The 12,116-nt window shown below is 42.6% G+C and overlaps 1 protein-coding gene across 17 annotated transcripts in view; it reads left to right on the forward strand.

Annotated features, from left to right (window-relative positions):
* The window catches only part of VPS13B (vacuolar protein sorting 13 homolog B), a 590,935-nt gene that overhangs the window by 234,002 nt on the left and 344,817 nt on the right, over positions 1 to 12,116 (forward strand). For all 17 annotated transcript variants that reach the window (XR_009759752.1, XM_061603977.1, XM_061603987.1 and 14 more), the window contains one exon: positions 3,697 to 3,806. Coding sequence is in view for 16 of the 17 variants with exons in the window: in XM_061603977.1 (XP_061459961.1) it covers positions 3,697 to 3,806 (110 nt within the window). In the remaining variant the exon portion in view is untranslated. The remainder of the gene's footprint in view (positions 1 to 3,696; positions 3,807 to 12,116) is intronic.

Here is a 12,116-nt window from a genome sequence, read left to right on the forward strand (position 1 = left end):
AAAACTGGTAGAAAGTATGATTAAAGCTAGATTAACTAAGCACATAGAAGAACAAGCCTTGCTGAAGCAGAGCCAGCATGGCTTCTGCAAGGGAAAGTCCTGTCTCAGTAACCTATTAGAATTCTTTGAGAGTGTCAACAAGCATATAGATAGAGGTGATCCAGTGGACATAGTGTACTTAGACTTTCAAAAAGCGTTTGACAAGGTACCTCACCAAAGGCTTCTGAGGAAGCTTAGCAGTCATGGAATAAGAGGAGAGGTCCTCTTGTGGATAAGGAATTGGTTAAGAAGCAGAAAGCAGAGAGTAGGAATAAACGGACAGTTCTCCGAATGGAGGGCTGTAGAAAGTGGAGTCCCTCAAGGATCGGTATTGGGACCTGTACTTTTCAACTTGTTCATTAATGACCTAGAATTAGGAGTGAGCAGTGAAGTGGCCAAGTTTGCTGACGACACTAAATTGTTCAGGGTTGTTAAAACAAAAAGGGATTGCGAAGAGCTCTAAAAAGACCTCTCCAAACTGAGTGAATGGGCGGAAAAATGGCAAATGCAATTCAATATAAACAAGTGTAAAATTATGCATATTGGAGCAAAAAATCTTAATTTCACATATACACTCATGGGGTCTGAACTGGCGGTGACCGACCAGGAGAGAGACCTCGGGGTTGTAGTGGACAGCACGATGAAAATGTCGACCCAGTGTGCGGCAGCTGTGAAAAAGGCAAATTCCATGCTAGCGATAATTAGGAAAGGTATTGAAAATAAAACAGCCGATATCATAATGCCATTGTATAAATCTATGGTGCAGCCGCATTTGGAATACTGTGTACAGTTCTGGTCGCCTCATCTCAAAAAGGATATTATAGAGTTGGAAAAGGTTCAGAAGAGGGCAACCAGAATGATCAAGGGGATGGAGCGACTCCCTTACGAGGAAAGGTTGCAGCATTTGGGGCTTTTTAGTTTAGAGAAAAGGCGGGTCAGAGGAGACATGATAAAAGTGTATAAAATTATGCATGGCATTGAGAAAGCGGATAGAGAAAAGTTCTTCTCCCTCTCTCATAATACTAGAACTCGTGGACATTCAAAGAAGCTGAATGTTGGAAGATTCAGGACAGACAAAAGGAAGTACTTCTTGACTCAGCGCATAGTTAAACTATGGAATTTGCTCCCACAAGATGCAGTAATGGCCACCAGCTTGGACGGCTTTAGAAGAAGATTAGACCAATTCATGGAGGACAGGGCTATCAATGGCTACTAGCCATGATGGCTGTGCTCTGCCACCCTAGTCAGAGGCAGCATGCTTCTGAAAACCAGTTGCCGGAAACCTCAGGAGGGGAGAGTGTTCTTTCACTCGTGTCCTGCTTGCAGGTTTCCCCCAGGCACCTGGTTGGCCACTGTGAGAACAGGATGCTGGACTAGATGGGCCACTGGCCTGATCCAGCAGGCTCTTGTTATGTTCTTATGTTCTTATGTCCAGTCATGCTTTCCGTATGATAATTTCTGCATATAGATTAAACGATACGGTGATAAAATACACCCCGTTTCACACCCGTTCCAATTGGTTTCTCCATATTCTGTCCTTAGAGTAGTCTCTTGTCCAGAGTTTAAGTTGTGTATCAGGACAATCAGATGCTGTGGCACTCCATTTCTTTTAAAGCATTCCATAGATTTTCATGAGCTACACAATGAAAGGCTTTGCTATAATCTATAAAGCACAGGGTGATTTTTTTCTGAAATTCCTTGCTCCATTCCATTATCCAACGTATGCTTGTGATATGATCTCTGGTGCCTCTTCCCTTTCTAAATCCAGCTTGGACATCTGGCATTTCTCGCTCCATATATGGTAAGAGCCTTTGTTGTAAAATCTGGCTGATTTTTAATTAATTTCAACAAATTATGAGAACTCTGTCAGAAAAAAGTCCAATGGGGTCTTGATTTTCTCTCTCTTGTTTTACACTTTGAACTCTCGATTCTCTCTGACTGTTTTGTGTATTGCCATGAAAACGTAGAGGGTTGTTAAGAAAGCGCTTCTGAGTTCAGGACTGTAGATTTGGTAAGGTTTTGTTTTGAAATGAGCTTATGGGAAGCATCAGAATGGCATGGGGGGTATTGCAGAATTCAAAAAATTCATGAGCCACTCATGCCTGTATAATACAAGTTTCATATTGGTTGTTTAACTCTATTGAGACAGTTTTGGATTGTTTTACTTTTATTTATCCCAACTATACATGTTTTTCTTTTACTTTTTACTCTTTGTTACATATATTTGTATTACGTTATCGTATGTTTATGATTTGAGTTTTGTTCTTTAATTATAGATGCACTTCATTATTAACTAATCATTGTAGTCATTTATTGGTCAGTGACTTGGCTATTTTGTATATTTCTTTGAGGAACCTCTTCCTTTCATTTACTATTCCTTTTTTTGCCCGTTACAAGAGTGGGCCACAAAATGGCAACAAAGGCTTGCTTGCTGTTAGTTTGGAAACTGCAGTAAATGAAGGAGCATTGCACTCATCTTACAATCCTAAGCACATCTCCCCTCCTTTTTTCCCTAAGCACATTCATTGGAAAATAAATCCCATTGAAATCTATATGAGATTTATTAATAATTAAATATGCTTAAGACATTTTGGAATGCATTTTAATAAATTTGAATTGCTATAATTATTTCTAAATAAAGACAAGCAGTTTGTCTAACACCTGTCTCTAAAAATCTTCTGCAAATTTATGATGAGACCCTGATACCAGTAGAGCCAATAGGAGGTTTTTTTTAACTAACTTTTAGGAGAGCAGGATCAACTCTTGAGTTTTGGAATTTTAATTGAATTAGATACTATGTAACCATGACCTAGAATTCTTTTGTGTTCTCATCTTTTGATGTGGTATTCCCATGAAAATTTCTGTTGTGTTGCTCTCACTAATACATATTTTTGTAGCCAGTGCAGCTGTAAAAGAAACTTGCTAGTTCACTATTATAGGATGTAACTGGTATGTATGTAGAGCTACCTGATGCTCAGACTTAGTCATTCTGTTTTGAATGTGTATCCTGCATGTTGACTTCACAATGGAAAATAAGCATAATTTTTAAAATCAAAGCATGGAAAAGATCCTTGTCCAGTCCCCCAAAATGTGCTATGTAATGAGAAAGTGTCATGTGTTACAGTTCATGTACTCACTGCCCCTTCCAAACCTTCTATCTAATACTGGTTTTTATATAGTTTATGTTGTGCTTTGTATTGCAAACTGCCCAGAGTTATGTGGGCACTATATAAATGCAATGAAATAAATAATGCTAGTTTATCCCTGACCCCCAAAGACCAACTCTAACAGAAAGGTTTTATTCAGGTCTCCAAAGCACTATGATTAGGCAGTCTCTCCAAAATTGCATTGAATGTAAAAGAGTTGATGGCTTTTTATGCTTGTTCTTTAGAGACATCTAAAATGTACCTTTAAAATATATTATATTAATGCATGCTTGGCAACATAAGGAATATTTCAGACACTGGAGTTCATGGTCACCTTGAGAGCATGCAAGACTTTGATGGGACTTGCAGCCAGGCTGTACTCATATAAAGCTGCTGTTTTTCTGGTTTTGGAGGTGCCACCATCTCTAAAAATAGCACCAGTTTCACACAGATTTTCACAATGTTTTCACATATGTGTAATGTGTACATCTTTGTAATTTTTGTTATGTAGGAGCTGTGCTTTTGGCAAGCATGCAGGGATTAACAGCCAACATTGATCCAGTTTTATATACTTGGCTCATGTACCAGCCTCAGAAACGAAGCAGCAGACCAATGCAGCAGGTAAGAAATATTGAAAAGCCTTCCCATTGTGTGTACTTAACTAGAACGATTTGTCTACATTAGTGGGAGAGAAAATAAATGCTATAGTCCCACATCTCTTATATTTGAGTATTGTCCTGCCCAAACTTGAAGAACTCGGACTCAGACACAGCTTCAATTCAGTGTAATTCATGAATCTACCTATGGCTTACACAGTAGTCAGCATCTCTCTAGGACTAACTAGGCACTACTTCGTGGCATTAAGACATTGACTCAGCAACTACTCCCCCCTCCCAACTGCTTAAGTAAGGCTGGGCAGGCACCCTACTTGTGTGTGCCAACTGTCACTGTTGGGAGCATGCCTGTTGGCAAAGACTCTGCCTCAACTGTGTCTGTTGAATCTCCCACCGCATCCGCCTTCTGGCGCAAGGCGAGGGCAGAGCCTCTGTCTCCGTTCCATCTTCCCTCCCTAAAGAAGAGGGGCTGCTTTCTGGTGGCATGGGTGCAGGGAGAGGGGAAGCATCTGGCTGGGAGCCAACCTGCTGGTCAGGTTGGCTCTTCACAGGGACTTCTGGAGCTGCGGTGGTTGAGCTGTCAAAGTCTGGAGCCAGGGTTTCCCCTGAGTCCAGTTCCCTGCTCAGCCCCTCCCCGGTCTGAACATTCCACTCTGCATCCTCCCCCCCTCTTCTTCGTCCTCATCCTTGTTCATCGACCCCCTCCCAGCAAGCTCATTACATCATCCCCCCCTCCATGTCAAGCCTCCCAACCCAGAGACCTGGGTTTGCCTGAGTATCCTTCATGGAACTTTCTCACCAAATGCTGTGCATAGATGTCTGATGTCATCTCCCAGGATCTTTCTTCCGGTCCAAAACCCCTCAAATGGATCAAATGCTGCAACTTTCTTCAGCACCGCGTGAGTCAAGGATCTGCTCTAGCTCATACTCCTCTTGCCTGTCAACAATTACCAGCAGTGGCAGGGTGGCAGGCGCCTGCTAGGGATTCAGTGGCTTGTCAGGGGTTAGCAACGAACGGTGGAATACTAGGTGAATAATTCATGGAGGTGGGCAAGCGTAGACGGAATGCTGCTGAGTTCATCTGTGCCTCTACTTCGAAGGGCCGCGTTAGACTTTAGTTTGTGGCAAGGGGCCTTCTCTGGCAAATGAATGCTTTAAAAGAAATGGGAGTGCCACAGCATCTGATTGTTCTGATGCGCAACCTAAATTCTGGATAAGAGGCTACTGCAAGGACAGAATATGGAGAAACTGACTGGTTCCCCATCAAAAAGGGTGTGAGACGGGTGTATTTTATCACCCTATTTGTTTAATCTATATACAGAACATATCATATGGAAAGCAGGATTGGACCAAGATGAAGGAGGTGTGAAAATTGGAGGGAGAAATATCAATAAGATATTCAGATGATACCATACTACTAGCAGAAGCCAGTAATGATCTGAAATGAATGCTTATGAAAGTTAAAGAGGAAAGCACAAAAGCAGGACTACAGCTGAATATCAAGAAGACTAAAGTAATGACAAGAGAATTTTTATGCAACTTCAGAGTTGATAATGAGGACATTGAACTTGTCAAGATTTATCAATACCTTGGCACAGTCATTAACCAAAATGGAGACAATAGTCAAGAAATCAGAAGAAGGGTAGGACTGGAGAGGGCAGCTATGAGAGATCTAGAAAAGATTCTCAGATGCAAAGATGTATTACAGAATACCAAAGTCAGGATCATTCAGACCATTGTATTCCCAATCTCTATGTATGGATGTGAAAGTTGGACAGTTAAGCAGAAAAGAGAAAAATCAACTCATTTGAAATGTTGTGTTGGAGAAGAGTTTGGCAGATACCATGGACTGCAAAAAAGTCATATAATTGGGTGTTGGAACAAATTAAACCAGAACTATCACTAGAGGCTAAAATGATGAAACTGAGGTTATCATACTTTGGACACATAATGAGAAGAATGATTCACTATAAAAGACAATAATGCTGGGGAAAAACAGAAGGGAGTAGAAAAAGAGGAAGGCCAAACAAGAGATGGATTGATTCCATCAAGGAAGCCACAGACCTGAACTTATAAGTTCTGAACAGGGTGGTTTACAACACATGCTATTGGAGGTCGATTATTCATAGGGTCACTATAAGTTGTAATAGACTTGAAGGCACATAACACACACACAGCGAAACCTTATCTCCCACCTGTATCTCGGGGCCAGGCTGGCGGTGCTGATCAGCAACATGCTTATAAGTGACCTCATCCCTTGTCAGTTACTCTTGTAACTGCTGCTGCATCGCCTACAATTCTTGCACAAACTCTGCTGCTGCAGGAACAGCCAGGATGGAGTTAGGAGTGGGGAAAGCACAAGGGTGGTAGCCAAAATTGCTGAAAAAGGAAGTCTGCTGGGTAGAAGCATGCACAGAATTGTTGTAGGCAAACTCAGCCGGGGCAATAAAGACATCCAATTATCCTGTTGGTAATTGACATAACAGTGAAGATACTGTTCCATGGTGGCATTCACTTTCTCTGTCTGCCCATCTGTCTGGGCGTGGTGGGATGAAGAAAGTCTTAGTTCAATTTGTAGCAACTGCAACAGGGCACGCCAGAACTGGGCTGTAAACTGGGCCCCCCGATCCAACACCAGGCTGGTTGGGAGGCCGTGCACCTGGAAAATGTGCTGAATAAACAAGTGCACAGTCTCTTGGTCTGTCGGTACTCCGGCACATAGAATAAAATGGGCCATCTTGCTGAAGGCGTCTACGACTACCAGAGCAGTAGTTTTTCCCTGAGAGGTGGATAGGTCTGTGATAAAGTCCAGAGTTACCATCCGCCAGTAACCCTCAGGCGTGGGGAGTGGCTCCAGTAGCCCATCCGGTTGTCCAGGGGCTTGCTTGGCTCTCATGCATCTGGGGCAAGATTGAACATATCTCTTGACATCATGCTTTATTCTTGGCCACCAGAAATCACGTGTGATGGCCTGCAGCGTTTTGAACACTCCAACATGCCCTGCAGCCAGGGTGTTGTGGCATTGCCATAGTACTCTGGATCAGATCTCCCTGGGGGCGCGTACAGGGCCTTGCAATGGTAGAGCAACCCCCCCCGAGAAGCCTGGAGTGAGGTCCTGAGGATGTTTCAGTTTTCATACCCACTCCTGAGATAAAGGGTCTTGTTCTTGAGTGGCATGCGGACCCTCTATCCATAGATCAGGACAGGCCGGCCACCACCAGTTTATCCAGAGTTATGATGTGGCATAGTGGGTGCTCTGGCCAGGTTTCATTATACTCAGGCTTGCGTGAAAATGCATCAGCCATGCGGTTTTGAGCCTGGGGAATGTAGTTGATGTGGAAATGGAACCTAGCAAAGAACTGGGCCCAGCACACTTGTCGCTGGTTCAGCTTCCAAGCAGTTTGTAGGCTCTCGAGGTTCTGATGATTGGTGCAGACCTCCACCTCATGCCAGGACCCTTCCAAGATATGTCGCCATGTCTCAAATGTGTCACGGATGGATAGTAGCTCCTTCTCCCAGACTGTATAGTTTTGATCCAAACTAGTCAGCTTTCTGGAGAAGTAGGCGCAGGGGAGCAGCCCTTCCCCTTTTTCAGGTTTGTGGGGGTCAGCATGCTGTAGTATTGGTTCTGAGGAGAACAACAACTTTAATTGTTTGAAAGCCTGTTGTGCTATGTTTGTCCAGCGAAAGGGGCTGGTCCCTTTTAGGCAGTCTATAAATGTGACAAATCATGTTGGAGAAGACAGCAATTAAGTGTCTGTAGTAGTTGGCAAACCCTAGGACTCGCTGTAGGTCCTTTTTGGGTTTTGGGGGGTATCAGGAGAGCACACAGCACATCTTTTCCAGATCGATCTCTACCCTTGAGGGGTAATGCTGTATCCCAGAACTTCCAGGATCATTAGATCAAATCTGCACTTCTCCAACTTGGCATACAGGTGATGCTCTCTAAATCTCTGCATCACAGCCCTCACATGAGCCTGATGCTGTCCTGGGGAGTTAAAATAAGGATGTCATCTAAATAGACTATCATAAAGCGATCTAAGTAGTCCCAAAATATGTCATTCATAAAATTTTAGAAGACAGATGGAGCATTTGATAGACCAAAAGGCATGACCAGGTACTCGAAGTGGCCATGCAGAGTTTTGTAGGCAATTTTCCACTCATTCCTTTCCCTGATCTGGATAAGGTTGTAGGCTCTGTGCAGGTCGAGTTTAGTGTAGATCTTGGTCATTTGCAGTCTCTCTGATAGTCCTCCCCTACCTCGATGCTCTCTTCCATCTCTGACATGGAGTCGTCGGGTGGAGGAGATGGTGACTGAATCAAACTGTTCTGCCTGAGCTCTAAGAACTCAGACACGGCTGTGGTTTTTTCTTTCATTGTAGTAAGAGACAGCTTCAGTTCAGTGCACTTCATGAATATATCTATGGCTTACTCAGTACTCAGCCTCTCTCTAGGACTAACTAGGCACTACTTCTCGGAATTAAGACTTTGACTCAACAACTCCCCCCTCCCAACAGCTTAAGAAAGTCTGGGCAGGCACCCTACTTGCATGTGCCAACTGTCACTGTTGGGAGCATGCCTGTAGGCAAAGACTCTGCCTCAGCTGTGTCTGTTGAATCTCCCACCGCATCCACCTCCTGGCGCAAGGCGAGGCCGAAGCCTCTGTCTCCATTGTGTCTTCCCACTCTGAAGGTTAGGGGCTGCTTGCTGGTGGCGTGGGCACAGGGAGAGGGAAATCATCTGGCTGGGAGCCATCTGGCGGGTCAGGTTGGCTCTCCACAGGGACAACTGGAGCTGCAGGGGTTGAGCTGTCAAAGTCTGGAGCCGGGGCGCCCCCTGAGTCCAATTCCCTGCTCGGCCCCTCTCCGGCCTGAACATTCCATTGTACGTCCTCCTCCTCCTCTTCTTTGTCCTCGTTCGTCCACCCCCTCCCAGCAGGCCCACAACAAGTATCTTACTTTTCGTCACTGCTGGAAACAGAGTTGTGCTTATTGTTAACAAAAGAAGTCCATTTTGGTTAGTTGTTGGTAATATTTTTGTTTATTTTATATTCACTTGATAATAACAATTATATTTGGGATTCTTTAAGATCTATTTTTAGTCTACCCACTTTGAGGATAATATCTTTGAAAACATAAGCTAAAACAGAAATCAACAGAATGAAATTTCCTCTAATGTATCATTTATAAAAGTTATTTGTGTGAACATTACCCACTGCTGGCTTAATCTTAACCACTTATACTCAAATAAAAAAAGTTACTTTTAGAAGATTACCTTTGGTGGTGCTCTAGGAGGAACGTGTGTCACCATTGAATGGCAGTCGTAATGAACAATGAAGTAATACAGTGCATAGATAGCATACTCTAGAGCAGAAATGGCTAAACTGTGGCCCTCCAGATGTTGTAGGATTTCATCTCCCATTTGCCCTAGCCAGTATGGCCATTAATCAGGGAAGATGAGAGTCATAGTTCAGCAATTACCGAAGAGCTCCGAGTTAGCAACCCTTGCTCTAAAGAATACTCCTCACTCATCTTAGAGATTACAGTAGAGCTTTTGGAAGAAGATCAACTGATCTGCTTAAGGTATATGAAATGAAAGTATAGAACAAAACCTGAAGCCGGTGTTGATCTCAAAGGTTGTAATAATGGGTTCCTGATTTATTCCTTTCTCTTAGGAGGCAGGACACCATGTTCTGCATAACACAAGGAGTATTCTTACTAGTCTAACGTCAAGAAAACAAAGACTTGAATTATTACGTTACCACTAATATAAACAATTATTATTATCAAATGTCTATCCGCCCTTCCTCCCAGAAGGAGCCCAGGGCGGCAAGCGAAGGACAAAATACTAAAAACATCTCAAAAACAAAACATTTTAAAAACAATTTTTAAAAAATCTTTAAAAACATCTTAAAAAGCAATTCCAAAACAAATGCAGACTGGAATAAGGCCTTTACTTAAAAGGTTTGTTGAAAGAGGAAGATCTTCGGTAGGTGCTGGAAAGATAACAGAAGTGGTACCTGTCTAATATTTAAGGGGAGGGAATTCCAGAGGGTAGGTGCCACAACACTAAAGGTCATTTTAAACACTCCTGATAAGATGGTATCTGCAGGAGGGCCTCACCTGCAAAGCGCAGTGATTGACTGGGTATATAAGGCATAAGGCAGTCTTCAGGGTATCCTGGTCCCAACCTGAATTTGATAGATATGTGGCTCAGACAATATAGGAACAGCTTTCCCAGCTACATGAAATTGTGTGAGGCACTGCTTAGCTATACTCCAGAGTCTGCCCTGGAGAATTTAGACTGGCTTGTGACTTCTTCTCCAACTTGTTGGATGGAAAGTAGTCTAGAACCTGAAATGGCTTGGAGAGGCCTTTTGCTAGTGGGATTTAACCTTTTCAGTTAGTTACTTCTAGAGCAGGAATAGTTGGTCCTTGAGGGAAGATGTGGTGTGTCCTAGTCAGTGTGTTAGAGCCAGTTTTTCTTCTTCTCTGTCTGCCTCTTAATGGATGAAATGCACCCAGAATTAGAAGAATTATTTACAGTTAAGCTCAGATTTTTAGATTCCTCTTTGATTCCCCCCCATGAAACTTCAGCTTTTGTGAATAGTATGTGTTATATTTTTCATATCTGAAACAAAAAGTCTCATAAAGGTTTCTGATAGAGAACGTTTTACTGATGTCGTGTCTGCCTCCGTGGACTGTAAGTTGTTCTGGGAAACAGCGAAAGCTCCTCTTGGCTTGGCTAAGATCTACTGCCATTTGGCTCCTTCCTTCTCCCTCACAGAAGTGTTTTCTGCAACTATGGATTCATAGCCATACTGAGAAGATAAGAGGATCCAGAAACTTAAACTATAAACCAGTTTAAAATTGCAGTTGCTCAGTAATCAGCAGGTTTTATATATTCCCTCATTATCGTTGGGTATTGAGTAGTGTTGGAATGGAACAGTTGGAAACAGATTTGTCAGATGTGAGTAGACACAACCCAGATAACAGACTTCAACTCAGAGATGTTGGTAGCTGAAAAAAAGGACAAATCCAGGTTTTATGTGGAGCTTTTTGTTTTAGAACAGAAAGCCATCAATGGCTTTTTAAGTTGGAAGATTAATTAATAATAGTGATGATGATGATGATGATGATGATTAGATTGGATTTGTCATTTGACACATATTAGGAAAGCTCCATGAGCAGCATCTGCTCAATTCTAGCATCCTGTTCACAGGTATTTCTGAAGAATCTGTTCTGTGTGTGTTTTTGTTTTGTGTAATTCCAAAAGTAGTCCCATATGGACAAATGCTAATGTAGATACCACCACAATTTTTTTAAAAAAAAACATCAAGAGTTCTTATATTTCTTCAAAGTATATGACAAGGAGGGCCAATTTTACATGCCTGAAGTATGTATTTCTTAAGGCAAGTAAAATTGGCTGTCTGTTTCATATATCCTGCTGCCCTATGAGTCTGTCTGGGGCACTTTCAGGAAGGAGAAAGTATTGCCGAGAGATTTATTATAAAAATCAGATTTTAAAATGCAAAAAATTTCCAGTTTCACCAATTTTACATACCATTAAAATGCTTTATTTGCAAATAGAATCATAGAGTTGGAAGGAGTCTATACGGCTATTGATTCCAACCCCTTGCTCAATGCAGGAATCCAAATTAAAGCATACCCGACAGGTGGCTGTCCAGTTGCCTCTTGAATGCCTTCAGTGTTAGAGAGCCCACCACCTCCCTAGGTAATTGGTTCCATTGTTGTACTGCTCTAACAGCTGGAGGTTTTTCCTGATGTTCAGTTGAAATATGGCTTCCTGTAACTTGAGCCCATTATTCCGTGCCCTGCACTCTGGGATGATTGAGAAGAGATCCTGGCCCTCCTGTGTGGCAACCTTTCTAGTACTTGAAGAGCGCTGTCATATCTCCCCATAGTCTTCTCTTCTCCAGGCTAAATTTGTTCAGTTCTTTCAGTCTCTCCTCATAGGGCTTTGTTTCCAGTCCCCTGATCATCCCTGTTGGCCTCCTCTGAACCTGTTCCAGTTTGTATGCATCCTTCTTAAAGTGTGGTATCTAGAACTGGACGCAGTACTGAAGATGAGGCCTAACCAGTGCTGAATAGAGGGGAACCAATACTTCACGTGATTTGGAAACTATACTTCTGTTAATGCTAAAATAGCATTTGCCTTTTTTGCAGCCACATCACACTGTTGGCTCATATTTAGCTTGTGATCAACAACAATCTGAAGATCCTTCTCGCATGTAGTATTGCTGAGGCAAATATCCCCCATCTTATAACTGTGCATTTCGTTTCTTTTTCCTAGGTGT

This window comes from Rhineura floridana, chromosome 1, assembly GCF_030035675.1.
Source record: "Rhineura floridana isolate rRhiFlo1 chromosome 1, rRhiFlo1.hap2, whole genome shotgun sequence".
NCBI lineage: Eukaryota > Metazoa > Chordata > Lepidosauria > Squamata > Rhineuridae > Rhineura > Rhineura floridana.